At 44.3% G+C, this 15,965-nt stretch overlaps 1 protein-coding gene across 23 annotated transcripts in view; it reads right to left on the bottom strand.

The window, feature by feature from the left end:
* Ppp1r9a (protein phosphatase 1, regulatory subunit 9A) overlaps positions 1-15,965 on the bottom strand; it is a 321,979-nt gene that overhangs the window by 258,852 nt on the left and 47,162 nt on the right. For 10 of the 23 annotated variants that reach the window (XR_005503322.2, XM_006236058.5, XM_039108475.2 and 7 more), the window contains exons 1-2: positions 10,798-10,936; positions 7,444-9,051 (exon numbers count right to left, since the gene is read on the bottom strand). Coding sequence is in view for 22 of the 23 variants with exons in the window: in XM_006236058.5 (XP_006236120.1) it covers positions 7,444-8,841 (1,398 nt within the window). In the remaining variant the exon portion in view is untranslated. Of the gene's footprint in view, positions 1-7,443; positions 9,052-10,358; positions 10,498-10,797; positions 10,937-11,192; positions 11,394-15,965 lie in introns of those variants that run through there. The other 13 variants (XM_063286768.1, XM_063286775.1, XM_063286770.1 and 10 more) reach the window with 4 other exon arrangements.

Below are 15,965 nucleotides of genomic sequence, written 5' to 3'. Positions count from 1 at the left end.
CTTAATATATACTCAACCCATACTTTCAAAAGACACACTGCTCTCAAATCCACTCTATTAAAATGACTTCCTTTTATTTAATATTTTAACCACTTTTAAGATTTCAGTAGAAGCCATGGTACAAATGAGATTCAGGAGCAATATAAAAATGTTATCCATATTAACAGCTTAACAGACGATATCCTCAGGTTTTCTCTTTCAAATAATGGCACAAATATCTATGATTACTATTTATTACAGTTACGCTTAAGATACAACCAGAGAATTACATTCTATCATAAACAGGCATCTTAGTAAAGCCCACAAACTAGATTGCACCAGTCACAGAGAGAGAGTCAAAGGCTCAAGAGGAGAGCTGCCCCCGTCTACAGACTATCGAGTTAATTCTCAGTGCCAAAGCGAAAACTGAAGTTTGCCCATAAACAATTCCAATCAACGACGACAACGACCAAAGACACTGAAAGCAAAAACAAATCCCAGTAGGAGAGAACAACCTTCAAACCATAACGGGGATAAAAGCACCCGGATAACAGTGGTCTTAGCATAGTCTGGCCTTTCTGAAACCTTGTGTAAATCCCACAGTCCGGCGCCACAGCAGCCTTTCAGAACACAGCAGTGCAAACCTGGCGGGGAGAACTGGGACAAAAGTTCATTCCCAGCAACTGGGAGGCAGAAGGAGGAGGATCTCTCCAAAATGGAGGCCAACCTAGTCGACACTGGAAGTCCCAAACCATATGAAGCTAACAAGCAACGACTGCCTTGAAACACCTCCCTCAACGGGGAAGCGCACTGTCCCGAGCACGCGCGCCACTCCAGCCACCACGTGTCATATAGCTTCCTCCAGCCTACTTGCATTCTGCTCTTTCCTAGGTCTTGAATCTGTGTCTGGTGAGACGTCATTAAAAGGTAGCATTTGTCTTCGTGTCTTAGCTGTCAGACATCCCTGCAACCTGTCACTGTCTCTTAAGAAACCCTAGCCATGTTCACTGTATCACCTACACTCTCCTAAGAAGGGCACTCCTGACTCTTAGTATTTTGCTGGGTGATGGGAACATTCTCGAATTAGATACTAATGATGGTTACACAAGCCAGCAAAAATGAACAGTATACTAGAAGTGGTGAGCCTTGGGGCTGTTTATTTCAACACAGCATTGCAGATGGACATTGAATATACAAAAACAAGTGCATAGATACCTGGCGTGCCCTGATTCTCCTTTCAACCCTCCAAACAATAAACTCCCCGTAAGGATGATATTCAAGCAGAAGCTTAAAAATCATCTTTCAGCAACATGCTGCTGACGGCTTCCTTCGGTGACGAGGATATTACATTAGATTGCTTTCAGGACTGTCAGCTCTTGAGTTTCTGTGTCCACAACATGAAGAGATTAATGCTGGGGAAAACGTAAGAACTGACCAGGAAGAAAACTAAAGCAGAATAAAAGCAGCAAATTGTTTTTAGAGGCCTGTTTGCTTGCTCAAGATTTAATTGGCTTTCTGAACAAATCCCTAAGCTACTGTTTTGTCTGTAGCAATGAAGATGTTAGAAAAATATCAAAGGCAAAGAAAAATTAAATCAAATGATTTCATATGTGCAGGTAGTTGGGTTAATGAGGTAAGCTATGTATGAACATTAACAGTTCCACCCCCCAAAAAACAAAACCTGCCATCTTTGAAAGCTCATGAATCCAGCAACTTGTTCTTATAAGGAAGTTTGGAGCAAGGACAAGATAGTTATGTTGAGCAAAATCTTCAAAATTTGCTATGAAATGCAAGGAAATATCAAACATGATTTGCTGCAGGAAAAAAATCTCTTTATAAACAAACGATAATTGTTCAGTGGTCAAGAACCAAGCATATATACAGTATATAGCCTTGAATTTTAGGCAAGGGACTGATTTTATATACATTATTTGATTCTGCAGAATATATTTAATTAGTTGACATTTTTCATTTGCTTCATTATGAGCCATAGGTGACAAAACATCAAAGTGTAAGAGGAATCCAATTTCAATATTATGCCTTCAAAGTAATCCAAATAAAAACAAGACAATTAAGATGACAATGCTTATATTTCCCCCTAGAAGCTTATTGATTTAGATGCCCCTGAAGAATGAAAGGAATGGAATTTCTCAGTCAACCAAACCTTCCTTCTCCTTCTGTCTCTTTATAATGAAAGCCACAGGAGGTTCTAGGCTGTGGTGTTTTAATGACCCAAACTCCTTCTGAATGCAAAAACCATAATCCACTTTGGCATTCTGAAATAGTGCCTTGTGTAACTGCAACTTGTTCTTATAGGAATCCTATTGCACACAACCTACTTAAGCAGCCCCACCCAGGGAGCAGATTGTTGAACATATTATAGCCAGCTTCTCCGGGGAGCCAAGCACCATGCTTCATTCTGAAATCCAAAGAGAGGTGTGGAGAGCAGCACTGACACAATTTAGGACCTTGCGAGAAAAGCAGAACCTCCCTGGTGGGATGGCACATACCTGTAACCTTAGCACTCAAACAACTGAGGCAGGAAGACTGCCAAGAGTTCAAGACCACACTGGGCCACAAAACATGTTTTATGCCAATCAGAGAGGGCTACCTAGGGAGGCTTTATCCCAAGGATAAAAGAGGAAAAGCAAAGAAAATATAGACTCTTAGATTCCAGTCCTGCTCTACTGTTGAATAAGTTTACTACAGTGCTTTAAACTATTAAATTCTATTACAGAAGTAAAGAAAACATATGGGTCTGATGATTTAGTTCAGTGGTAGAGTCGTTAACTAGAATGCCTAAGACTCCAGATTCAATACCCAGCACTGCCCAGCCGGGAAAATGAAAGAAAACAAGTGTGGTGGATGAATGTCCTCAGGAGGGACATCAGTGTGGGAAGCAGCTTATGAGGAAGAACCACCACAGGCTTGGGTAAGTACACATAACGAAAATGCAAACTGGTCGACCAAAGGCCAAGTTCAGTTTCGAAACTATACTTAAAATAGGTGAGTTAGTAATCACCTGATATTATAAAAACAGAATACACAGAAAATATGACAGAAATAAGGAGGCTGGAGGAACTAACACTTGAAGTCCTCACTATCATCTCTGGACTGACAGCTGTGTCACCTCCCTATAAAGTTAGCCTCTTCCAACACTCCAAATGGCCTTTTTCTGGAACTGCAGGGGATCGCCCTGAGAAAAGCAAATAAATCTGTGGTTCTCAGCAGAGAAACTCACGATGTCCAGTGTGCTTGTTACTGACCAGCACAGACCACCATCCCAGTATCAGCTCTGTCCTCAGGGCCACACAATCAATAGAAGAAGACTGGTGTGAAAGAGACAAGGCCAGCTGAGGCTACACAAGACTGAGGAGGGGGAGAGGAAGGGAAAGGGAGAGGGAGGGAAATGGGGGAAGACAGATGAGCTTCAAGTACTCTACCTCTGAGCTAAGTGCCCAGCCCTCTGCGTCTCTCTTAATTGTATCAAGCTACTCTACGGCTTGCCTCTTGAATCTAGACCTGCATTTTAAACGGAGTTGAGAAACTGCAGATTCGATCATTGTAGCCTGGCTGCTGGCTGCTTTTGTTGCATCCCCTCTGCAATGGCTTGCCTGGCACCAAGCTCAGGATCGAATGACTGCATCAAGGTAGTTTCTCAGGGAACACCTACAGAAACAGAATCTGTATTTTAACAAGATCTCCAAGTGATGCATATGCATATTACAGCTTAAGAAGCACAGCTGAAACTTAAAGCCTCCACAGATACAAAAAGTTGGATCCCAGGATTCTGTTCTGAGTGTCAATACTGAAAGAAAAAAAAAAGCAATATGTGCCCAGGACAGTGACTCTGAGCCCCAGAAGGCAGAGAGTACAAAGAACTATCTTCCAGGCTTCCAAGGCCCCTGTGATCAGTGAAAGAAAGACTGCTATCCTTGCCCCTTCTTCTCTGGAAACCGGGTCTCCAAAGTGCAGCACAGTTTGAGAAACACTGGAAGCAGGCAGCACAGCGCACCAGAACAGTAATTCTGCTGGGAGTAATACTTTCTGGGAGTGAAGAGAATCTTTTTCAGATGACGCCATTTCGAGAATACGAACCTAAAGAACACAAGGCTGCTAGTAACAGAAAGGGTTATTTATGAGTTCCTTAATGAGACTGTAGTGACCCAGGGAAGGTCACCAAACAGCAGATGAGACTGAAAAGCCTTGTTAATGGAAGAACCCACCTCCCACCCGCCCCCTTTCTGTGACCGAGCCTCCCTTACCAGGAAAACATGGGTTTTATTCATATCTTTCTCACACATTCTAGAGCCAGTTTTAAAATGATAGAAAAATGAGTGACAAAGGCTATTCTCGTTGGCCTTGATTGACGTTTACTTTAATTAAGTTTGTTGCTTTTAAAATGTTTCTGAAAATTAAAACATCATTCTATACCTTGAATTAATATTGGTCATAACATTCTCTCAAAGTTTGTGCTTCCTATTAATAATCTTATTTTGATAGTCCACGGCCTTATTAAATATATCAACCTATACAATTAGAAACAACTGTGCCTGTAAAAAGACGGGAATTCCACTCACTGCTGGCGGCAATGAAATCTTATCTTTTGGAGGAGGGGAGAACACTGAAAGTTTCTTACAATGTATCCCACTATGGCCCTGAAGTTTCAATCCTCCTGCTCCAACCTTTCAAATCCTTAGAACACAGGCATGTGTCACCATGTCTCAGTGAAGCTGACCAATGTCAAATAACTAATAAAGGGAAGGAATGTGTTGCAGGAAAGGTTAACGATGATTTTTGTTTGTTTGCTTTTCTGGGTCCAAATTTAAGACATCCTAAGGTCTTGAGCATTTACTGAGAATCTCTGTAAGAGAATGAACCTAGACTTTAGAAACAGTACGACACCACAAAGCTCATGCAGGAGACTAATGAACTATTTTACCTAGATTAGAAGAAAAGGGATTACCAAGAATATAAAAGTTGCAAATATTATTTCTGTAGAGAGTATGGTTTCTATTGCTGCATGAAGAGGGGGTGTTTAAACAGCAAAGAAACTTGATCTTAACTTTCCACTGCCTACAGAAAGCAAGTAAACATATACAAGTAAACAAAGACAAGTAAACATATAGCGTGAATGGTGAACACACTCTTCCAAATGACCCATGGGATCCCTGCCATTGTACATCAAGTACAGCCCAGAACTCAAAAGCACAAGACATTCAGGCACTGTTCTGCTACACTGTTTAACCTGAATTTATTTTACATAAAATGTATCCAAGAACTGACTACAAGGTCAGAGTAGAACTGCTCTCACAGACAGGAGTATCTTCTGCAGCTAGCAGCGTGACTAACACACATGATGAGCCTACAAAAGCACTGGCTGAATGTTGTTTTCAAGTTACCACCTTTTGAGGAAAAGAAATATTTTAGATGGGGAAAGAAGCCATCTGCGCCATCAGTAGAAAGCTGCTTGCAAATGTCCAAGTGTATCCACTTTCCTGTTAAACAAGGGAAGCCACAAAAAAGAGTAATTGTCCCATTCATTACAAAGGAGATAAGACTGACATTCGGTTTGCAAACTTAATTCACTCCAACTAGTTAACAGGCCAGTGAAAGGCCAAAGCTCTCTGTTACCCAGATCTTCCCATGACCCAGGTTCTTTATGAAATGGCCTAAATGGACACATTCTCTTTCTATATGAAACCAGGAGTGAATGAAAGAAGCAACACACTTATTATTATAAGCAAAAGAAACAAGAAAGTCTGAATTTCACAGTTTCATACCCAAAGAGCTGGCTCTCACATACGAAGACAACTTCAATGACAAGTCCTTTACACTCCATCACCCAAACCGTGCACAGTTATGTTCTGTGCATCATAGGACCGGAATACGAGGCTGGTATCCACGAGACTCACAGGCTAACTAACAGTCTAGGTGATAATGTTCATAATCTGCTATTCCCCCGCTTTAAGCAGTCAGTGGCCGGGTTTAACAAACTCCTTGAGGAGTTATTTCAGTTACGTATCTCTTGTTCAGTTTAAAAGTTTAATCTTACTGATTTCTTCCTAAGGAGAAGAAAGATGATGTTCAAAGGACAGTTAAATAGTAAGATCTGGGGGCTCACTGTACAGGATTAAGGAAAGGATACCTTTGAAGTTGGTACCTAAAAGTGAGAATAACCCCCAAAATCGGGCAAGCAGAGAGAATTAATACAAGAAGCCATTAAAACATCCAAGGACAGAGCTTACTTTCAAACTAAATTCATATCTCTGGTTCATTTTAACATCCAAGGACACAGATTACTCTCAAACTAAATTCATATCCCTGGTTCATTTTAAACATAGACGAACTGCATGTGGTCATTCTGACCCAAAGCACACACCATACACTGATAACTCTGCCTTACTAACATCTATACAGAACTTCACAGGATATTACTTTATTTCAAAACATTACTGCTCAGTCACAGCAGTGCCAGGCATTTCTGTGGGGATTTCCACGTAAGTTCTCTATCTCACAGCTTCATGTGCAAGTCCATGGGTTGGAAAGAACAAGAGTCGGTGACTTTAGGTTTTGAGGAACAAAGTGACGAAGATAAGCTATAAAATTCCAAATCTATTATCTGTCCATCTTGCGTGCTAGAAAGTGGCATCAAACTACATAGTTGCACCCTAACTCCCTGCACTCCACACACACAGGATGCCAGCATCTAAGGACTAAGCTGGTGGGCAAGTCACTCTGAGAAAGCACTCGAGGGGATTCTGATACTCAACCCACTGCCCCCAGCCCTCATGGCTATTTTCCACTGAGAGCGTTCCGCTGCTAAGAGGCTTTCCGCTCCTCTCCTCTATCGAATGTTAGTTATGTTAAGTCATCACCGTAAAGCATGTGAATTCCACTGGCATTTATCTGATATATATAAGAGGAAAAATAATGCCACGCAGAGCAGGTCAGTGACACTCCCCTCCTCAAAATCTCACCAGAAAGCTACGTAACACATTCTGAAATTGAAGCTGTATGTTGTCACGGCTTTGCAGACCAAGTATTTAAGTCAGCTGACAGACTTTCATAAAGCAAATGTTCACAACCAAGTAGCAATGCAAAAAAAAAAAAAAAGAAAAAAGAAAAAAGAAAAAGGAAAAAAGAAAGTTCAGCAACATGGTCCACTTACACAGAAGTAATGACTCCAAGACATTTAGCAAGTAAATCAAACTTCAGGCTAGCAATAGGTCACTCAGTGTACCTTATTCCCTGTGTCTTACAACATAGTGGGAATGCGATTATTACAGGTAATCTTAAAGAACTCCTTGTAAAAGCAGTTGCATTTCAAAAACTCCTGTTTGTTTGGTGTGTGTGTGTGTGTGTGTGTGTGTGTGTGTGTCTGTGTACTCGAGTCTGTTCCTGCTGTTCAGACCTCCGATGCTGAAAGGAAACTTAAGGAACAATCTGAAAAGGCATACTTACCTTAATCGGAGCACAACTAAACTTAATTTTCCTATTTGCTGGGATTTCTTCCTCTTGCGGCAAGCCAACAATTTCCGAGTACTCCATATCGGGCTGATAGTAATTGTTCTCATCGCTGTCGTCCCCCTCATCCTGCTCTGTGCCCGTCTCTCCCCAGTCCGAGTTATACCTGGATCTCACCCGATACACGTTATAGTCACTATGCATGTATACATGGGAGCCCTCAAAACTGTTCGAGTCTTCAGGTACTTCTTTCCCACAGCTGGAAGCAGACGCGTCCGGGGAGGTGAGGTCACCACCACCTGTCAGGTCTCTCCTCTGTGGCTGCTCTGCCTCACTCCCGACCACATTAGCTTCAGCATCTTCTAACGGCTCCTTCGGTCGGGAGAGGGTGTTAGACTTGGGCATTGCCTGGCTTTCAGCAGAAGGTTCTCCAGGACTGTCTTTATCAGTGCTGTCCGGAGTGTCTGGTTGAGCTGTGACGTCCTCAGCTTCCGTGCTCAGCTGTCTCTCTTCACTAGGCAATGAAGCTAAAGAGGTACCTTTCTGAGCCACTTCCGGTACTGGCACAGCCTCACTCTTCTCAGGCTCTTCTGTGTCGGTAGCTTGTTTGTTTGAAGAAGGCCTTGAATTAGAATCCTTGAGACGGCCAAAGGTATCCAGATTGGTTACGGTAACAGATGGTAAGTTCAGGGGGTAATGCCCAGTCACCGAGTAGTTGCTGTTCTCAGCCTTCCCAGGAGTGATGGCACCTGGAGACTCACTGTTCTCAAACACGGCACTCAGTTGGCTCACAGTTGGAGAGACAGCCTCCGTCCGAGGGCTCAGGCTGTCCAAGGAATCACTGCTGCCTCTATTGGACTTGGAGCCACCCCACTCATCCTGTGGCTCAGCCTCTCCCGCTTTCTCTTTCTTTGGGGAATGGCGATTATTTTGCCCTGACTCATGCCCACTTCTCTCAAACATCTTTCGAGTCTCTGTGAACTTAGCATACGAAGGGCCATCGTGCATTGTGTCAAATCTGCTAATCCGTTCAGAGACAGAGGACTCCAGTTTAACCACTGAGCCATCGGTTTTCTCCACAAATTCTTTGGGCTTCATCCTCTTCTGAGGGGATGAGGGCCTACCTTTCCCTCTCGTTTTGGCAATGATAGCAGCATTCTCGTTGGGTTCCATACCCATCTGCATGAACAGGTTCTTAATTCTGTTGACATTGGAGCCATACTTCCTACCCCTACTCTGCTGGGAGCCCTCACCTTCTTTCGTTTTCTGTTCCCCATCAGGTTTGGGTTTGTCAAAAGTACTTTTCAGTGCCTGGAACTCAGTTCTGTATGCATTCCTGTGAGGAGAGGCACTTCTGAGAGTGGTTCGTTCACCTGAAGATTCAGCTTTCAACATTTTTACTTCAAGGGTGAAAAGCCAATGCTCATAATGATCACGGGGAAAAACAACAACAAACCAAAAAGACCTCTCTTCCTGATCCCCAGTATTTGACCAGGCAAAGGGCCTCTCAAAGGGCACTAATGTCCACTGATGGTTCCAACGGGTGTATTAGAAATTTACTCACAGTCAAGAGTTACACAAAATAGCTCTTTTCTAGAGGTTCATCTGTAATAGAAAAGAACGAGTTTCTGAATCCATGTGTTTACCTGTATCTCTATTCAGTCAACTAATCAACACCAAACACTTGGTTTTCCAAGTGGTTTAGCCACACATCAAATAAATTACCTCGAAATGGGCCCTTAAAGTTAAGAAGCAGAAGGGTTATTCCGATTGGTCTTTGGTAACAGAAATGTTTCAAACAAAACTTGCAGATGCTTACAATACACCCCCCTACACACACACACACACACACACACACACACACACACACACACACGACAGTAATGCTTTAGACCAAGTTTGGGATATTTCTATGAATGAATTATGAAAGAACTCGACAACTCATTTACTCCTTAAAAAAAAATAAAAATGGCCGCTTGATTTGGGAATTTTCCATAATCGTGCAAAACAGGGAAAAGTTTAGAGTCTATGTCTTCAAACTCCAAAATAGGGCTACAGAGCTTCTTTGATGGTTCTGAGCCAATATTCTCATGTACAGCATGCTCAAAGTATCAATTTCCGTGCAATTTCAGGACAAAACGGACAGAAGTTCTGGAAGGTCAATTAAGTTTTGCTCTAAGTTTTTCTATGCATTGTTTGGAAGTTTCCTAGCCAAGAGGTTATTATTAGTTAGGGAGTGGAGTCTCGTGGGAAAAGACCCATGAGAATGTAACCAGAAATCAGGTATACCATGACACTTCCTTCCACAGCCCTAATTTGTCTACTCCTTCTGGCCCCTAACTTACAAGATGGAAAAAAAAAGGAAAAGAAAGAAAGAAAGCAAACGCATGCTTGCTGTCTGTCCTCCAGCCCACAACTGGATTTTCTATCAATATGCCAGCAGTCCAACACTTCAGGCACTCAATGCAGTTCTAAATATTTTTCATTCAGGTTTGTTTTGTTTTGTTTTAATATCAGACGGAACCACATCACTCTCACGCACCATCAGCTGAGGAAGCCTATCTTTCACTTAAATCAGCTCCAAAACTCAGCTTGCTGGCCCAGCATGCATGCATGGCCCATTCAGGCAAACAAAACAAGAGAGGAGTGTGGTGCCTATGGTTTTGGGTTTGGTTTTATTCTTTTTCTTTATTTTTTATTTCTTTCTTTCTTTATTATTATTTTTTTTTTTTTTTTTTTTTGGAAAGCGTTGACAATGTCCTTTTACCCATAAACACCCTCCCCTCTCCCCTAGCTGCACACCCGCTCCCTCCCTCCGCCAATTCAAGCCCGAGGGGGCGGAGGCGGGGGCGAAGGGGCCGCCGGGGATTCAAAACCTGCCCTCACAAAAGACAAACATAAATAACACCAACTTGAGAGGCAGCCGATTCCCCAGCCTGGTTCGGGACGCAATACCTCGGCCCCGGGGCAGGGCCGGGAGAGCAGGTGACGCCAAGCGCTACGGTAGGAGGTCGCAGTCTAGCTTTGTGCCAAGAAGCACCTGAAGTCCTAACACATTGGCTGCGGCTCCCGGCGGCTGCCAGGCGGATCCCTGTGTGTGGCACCGGGAGGAGACAAGCTCGCCGGCCCCATTAAGCAGAGGGAGCAAATGCTAGGGTGATGACCACAAATGCCTCTTTTTTTTTTCACCCCGTGTGCCGGGAAACAATAGATCCCGCGAATAATGCCTCCGCTCCTCACCCCAGCGCTCCCGACCGCAGTCCACCCCCACCCGCCCGCGGGTCCGCCTTTGTGCACGCCGCCGCGTCCCCGCGCTCCCGCCGCCCCGCCACCCGCACGCCGCCCCCTTACCGAGCGGCCCGGGCGGGAGGTCGGACTCCTCCGGCGCTCCCCCCCGCCCCCCGTGACCGTGAGGGTTCGGCGCAGCCCGTGTGCCCTCCGCCCGCTCGTCACGGCGCGGCGCGCGCGGCGGCCGCCTGCACTCGCGCCTCGGCCCCCCACGCGCGTCTTGCCCGCGCGGGGCGGCCCCGGGACGCGCGCTGCGCTCCCTCCCCCCATCCAACCCCAGCCATGGCGGCCCGGCCTGGGGACCCGAAGCGCTAACACCCTCGCCTGCGGCCTGGGGTTGGGACGCCGCTCGGCCCACGTGCGGGGCCCCCACGCTGGGCCCTGAGGCCCGCGAGGCCCGGTGGACTAGGGGACAGGTCGTGGGGATGAGGAAGGCCCCGGGGTAACAGGTGCCTCACCTCGGCTGATGGGATTAACTCTAGGGCCGCAGAGAGAGGGAGCCCAGCAGCGAAATCCCAGGAGAGGGAGAGAGGGAGCCTCTGGCGGCCAACGAAGGGCGAAAAGCACCGGCCCGAGGCGAGGCCGCCCCACCCCCAAGACCGTGGGCGAGGGGGCTCTGGCACTTGGGGCAAGGCCTGTGCTTCTGGGGCCTGGCAAGTGTGGGTTCCAGGGCAGGGTTTGGACTCCCAGATGCTGTGGACTCCACAAAGTCTATAGTTAACCTGGTGACCCCAAGCATTCAAGGCCTCACAATGGCCTGGACTGGCCTAGAAGGCCAAGACCTAGGCCCTATTCTAGTGTGGTGTCCACTGGGATGACCTAGCTGGCCCTAAAGACCACACTGCTAGAAGGAAAGGGATGAAGAGGACTTTGGACTTTCTTCTTGTATATCTTTTCAGTTCACACTCCCTGCTTTTGCCCCTTTCTAAACCCTCAGTACACCCTCTCCTTCCACATATGTGAAGGGTTACCTACTTTTCTCCTACATACAAAATGAACTATGATGGTCAACATAGATCATTAATGCCTCCAAAAGCCCTGTGGGGACAGAGATATGATATTTGAAGAGACAAAATTGTGGTTTTGCCACACGTGTGAGATGCATACATAATCCCAACAACACCCAGGACAGGAGAATTGAGTTCCTAGACACCCTACAATGCAGTCATTGTCTGGAGATACAAAAAACAAGCAGCCGTGGTGGCTCATGACTTTAAGGCCAACAGAGAGGCAGAGGCAGATAATCTCAGAGTTTGAAACCACCCTGGACAACAGAGCTAATTCCCGGACAGCCAAGGCTGATCAGAGAAACCGAATCAGGAAAAGACAAATAGTAGCAACAATAGCTTGAAATTACGTGTGTGCATAGAAAAGGCAGCAAGATAACCCTCTCAATACAGGCAATCCACAAAGAGGCAAAAGTGCTTAATATTCTGTAGAACACTAACGCGTCAGATTTAGAATTTCAGTAGTATTAGCAGCCATGGCACCCATCAGGGTATGACTCAGTGCTGCCGCCCTTCAGGCTGACCTGTTCCATGCAGGGACGTGCATTGAAATAGCTACGAGCCAAGCTTAAGTAAGGATAGACTACAGATGACCTTGGAAGTACCTTATTTCTTTTCCAGGACATTTCCTAGGAATCTCAAACAAGAACTTCATTGGCAGTAAAGATAGCCTACCTTCCCATATCCAGATGATCTAGAATTTTACCTTATCATTTGAAACCCGGAGGGCACGCCTTTGGGACTACCCTGCTATCTCGTTTAAATTCCTTGCTCACCCTTTGAAGGCAATATTTTCAAAACTGACCTGAGTGGTATATATTGGAAATTACTGGAAGGAAAGCAAAGAGAGAGCCTCAGAGAAGCCTCCAGCTCTCCTCTGGAGTGTACCTTCACCGTACCCCATGTATTTCTATCTACATATCCTCTGCTCTAAAACCCCCTTTAACAAGCCTCAATCCTGCCCAACACCAGCTCGTTCTAAACTGTCTGCAACTAAGCAGAGATTGAGCAAATGTCACTGACTGTGCCAGAAGTCTTGCCTCTCATCTAACAAGTGGACTCAGCCCTGGGATGAGGTCCTTCTTTGCCTTCTATGTCCCAGTCATTTTCTCCATCTTTCTATTCTGCCCCAGAATTGTCCTGGAGGATACATTCCAAGCCCTCTCCAACCCCAATTTATAACTAAAATAAAAATAGCACTGAACCATATGTGTGTGTGCTTATTCTGCACATACCTACCCACCAAGCTTAATTTAAGAAAGCCACGATAAGTTAGCAATAAAAAAAATTAAACAATGCACTATAGTAATGAATTAAAACCAAGTTCCCCTAATGAAATATAATCCTATTTTTTAAAGATTCATTTTTATTTATGAGTATGTGTTTAAGTATCCTGGGATAGGACATGCACAGGAATATAGGTATTCATGGAGACCAGAGGCATGGACCAGATCTCTTAGAACTGGAGTTACAGTGTGACGGTGCCAGGGGTGGGTGATGGGAACTGAACTCAGGTCCTAAGGAAGAATAGTGTAGCACCTAACCACTGAGCCACCTCTCTAGCCTGAAATAATCAGGACATGTTACAGACGGGAAAATGGAGGGTTGGGACTGGTAAAACGTATTTACAACTTCATTTCCTAGAATATATTGCTGAGAGAATAGCCAGGCAAGTATACACAAAGAATCTATCTCTGTGCTGTAGAAGGAAAATGTTTCAGTTTCTAAATAACTCTCCAGCTACTTTAGTCTGTGGATCTGATTTTTCAGGTAGACTCTTTTTTCCCCCTTTTGAATGCATCCCCATATTCTCTGTCCTTACCAAGGAACTGGCATCTCCTGTCTGAGAAGTGGGTGCTGCTTCTATAAGTATCAACAGATGGGACCGGCAGTGTGAGGGAGCTGTGGCTCCAGTCTCTACTTTGGGAAAGAACATTTGTGCTGTCTGGGATAATCTTCATGGAAACATTTCTGTCACTTCAACGGAGCATAGAAACCAGGTTTTTTGAGAGGATAGCCTAAATAAATACAGCATCTAATCACTGAGTTCTGTCTGTAGAAGAGGGGGCTGAGTTGGCAATAAAATCGGTCTTACACCTCTCTACAAGAAGATGAATCATACCGGAAAGGAGCCAAAAGACCGGTTGTTTGGGGGTTTATTTTCTAAAAATGGGAAACTTTTGAAAGTCCATACTGAAGGAACGACAGGGTTTATAAACACCATGCTTCTATGTGAAGAAGACCCTTGGATTCTCCACCATGGCCTCACACTTCTGATACATACGGAATGTTAGGAGGGTCTACTAGACTTGTGCTAACTCAATGTATGTGGATGTCGAATACCTTTTGTTCCTTAGCCACAGTGATCACAATGGAAAGACTCAATAGCTACCTGTGGCTAGAGGCCACCCTATTGGACAGATAGAGAGTACTCATTTCATCTGGAAACCCCCATGAGGTAACACTTCCCACACATACTGAGTCTATAAGGGTTCATGTGGTTCAGCAGCTTACTGCTCTAGAAGAGGTTAGGGGACAGCTGTTTCACTTGTTGGACACGGAAGGGTTGTGTGAGCACGCAGAATACCCTGGATCTGCAGTTGGGATTTGCACTTTTCATATCCAAAAGCTTATAGAACCCAAGTCTGGTGTATATCTCAGCACAGGGGAGAGTGAGGTAGGAAGAGAGTGTTTAAAGTTAGCTTGGGCTACATAGCAAAACCCTGGATCAAAATAGAAAAAAAAAACCATACAGAATATTGATAGAATATTGTGAACTACTTGCTTACTAGTAATTCACAGACTCGGAGAAACTGACTACACAATCAAAAGTAATATATATTATATATTATATTAATCATAGTAATATATTAAATATTATATATATACATATACCATGATGTAGGCTCCAGAAGTGAGTAAGCAGGAAAGAGAAACAAACTAAGTCCAAGTTTTCATGAGCCTCTGCTTCCTGACTGTGATGTGTGAGGGATACCGTTTCATGTTTTAGGTGTTAGGCCTCTCCTGTACAGACAGACAACCATATGCTCATCAAACGGTGAGCCAAGGGAAACCCTTCGTAGGTTGCTTTTCCCAGGCGTTTTGTTACATGAGAAGAATGGCTAACAGTAGTTTCATTTTTTGGGGGGAGGCTTTCTCAATGTATTGTTTAAGTATCGCTAATGGATACGCTGAGCGGTCAGAGAAATGGAGTGTGTATAAGTGAAACATTTTGTGCTACTATCACATTAAGATAAGATGAGACCTGAATAGAGACCAGAGACAATTAATTGGACATATTGGCTCATATCTGCATTCCCACAAACCAGGACACTGAGACAGCTACATCACCATGATTTCAAAACAGTATGGACCTCACAGTGAGTTCCAATGAGATCTTACCTCCAAAGAGCACAATAAAAGATTAGGGAAAGGCGACCTGGTTACTCCGGAGACTACCCATCATGTCTTCATTTGTGAGAAGACTCCAGGTACAGCTGTTTACTCTTGCCCTGTTAGCACTCAGAAGGTCAAGGCAGGGATACTGCTGGAAGTGAGAGGGCCAGGTTAAATAGTTCCAGGCCAAGGCCAGCCTAAGCTCCAGAGTGAGACCCTGAGTCGATATGAGGATACCTGACTGGTTATAAACAGCAGACATCCATGAAAGATGAAGGAAAAGACAAAGTAGAACAAATCTAAAGGCCACTAAATTCTACACAGAAAGAACAAACCGTCGGAAGAACAATTCCCGCAGGTCATTCCACGGGTTTTTATAAGAGAATATTTTATTCACACCACCTTCCCAAGCTAGTTTACCCAAAGTATATTTACAACTGCATCATCTCATTGATAAACACCACAATGCCTTGTTGCCTTAAATGTTAAATGTTTTCTTAAAGGTCCACCTGTTAATGACACTGTCTCCACTTACATCTTTTAGTCCATTGTAGAATAGAAACTATCTCTCTAAAGTAATGTTGCCAGTCAAACACAGAAGGCCTGTAATCCCAGGACAGGGGAGGCTAAGGCCGGGAGAGCCTGAGTTTGGAAACAACCTAGACTACCTAACAATAACCTGTCCCAAAAATACATATCTAGCATCAAGGTAAAATCCCCAGGCTCCAGTCAAAATACGAGGTTGGCAATATCTGAGAGCTGACTCAATTTTATTTCTTTAGATCATTTAGTTATTAGAAGAAACAATGGGTTTCATTACAAATTTTG

Source organism: Rattus norvegicus, chromosome 4, assembly GCF_036323735.1.
Source record: "Rattus norvegicus strain BN/NHsdMcwi chromosome 4, GRCr8, whole genome shotgun sequence".
Taxonomy (NCBI): domain Eukaryota; kingdom Metazoa; phylum Chordata; class Mammalia; order Rodentia; family Muridae; genus Rattus; species Rattus norvegicus.
This window is presented reverse-complemented; position numbering and strand designations above follow the sequence as displayed.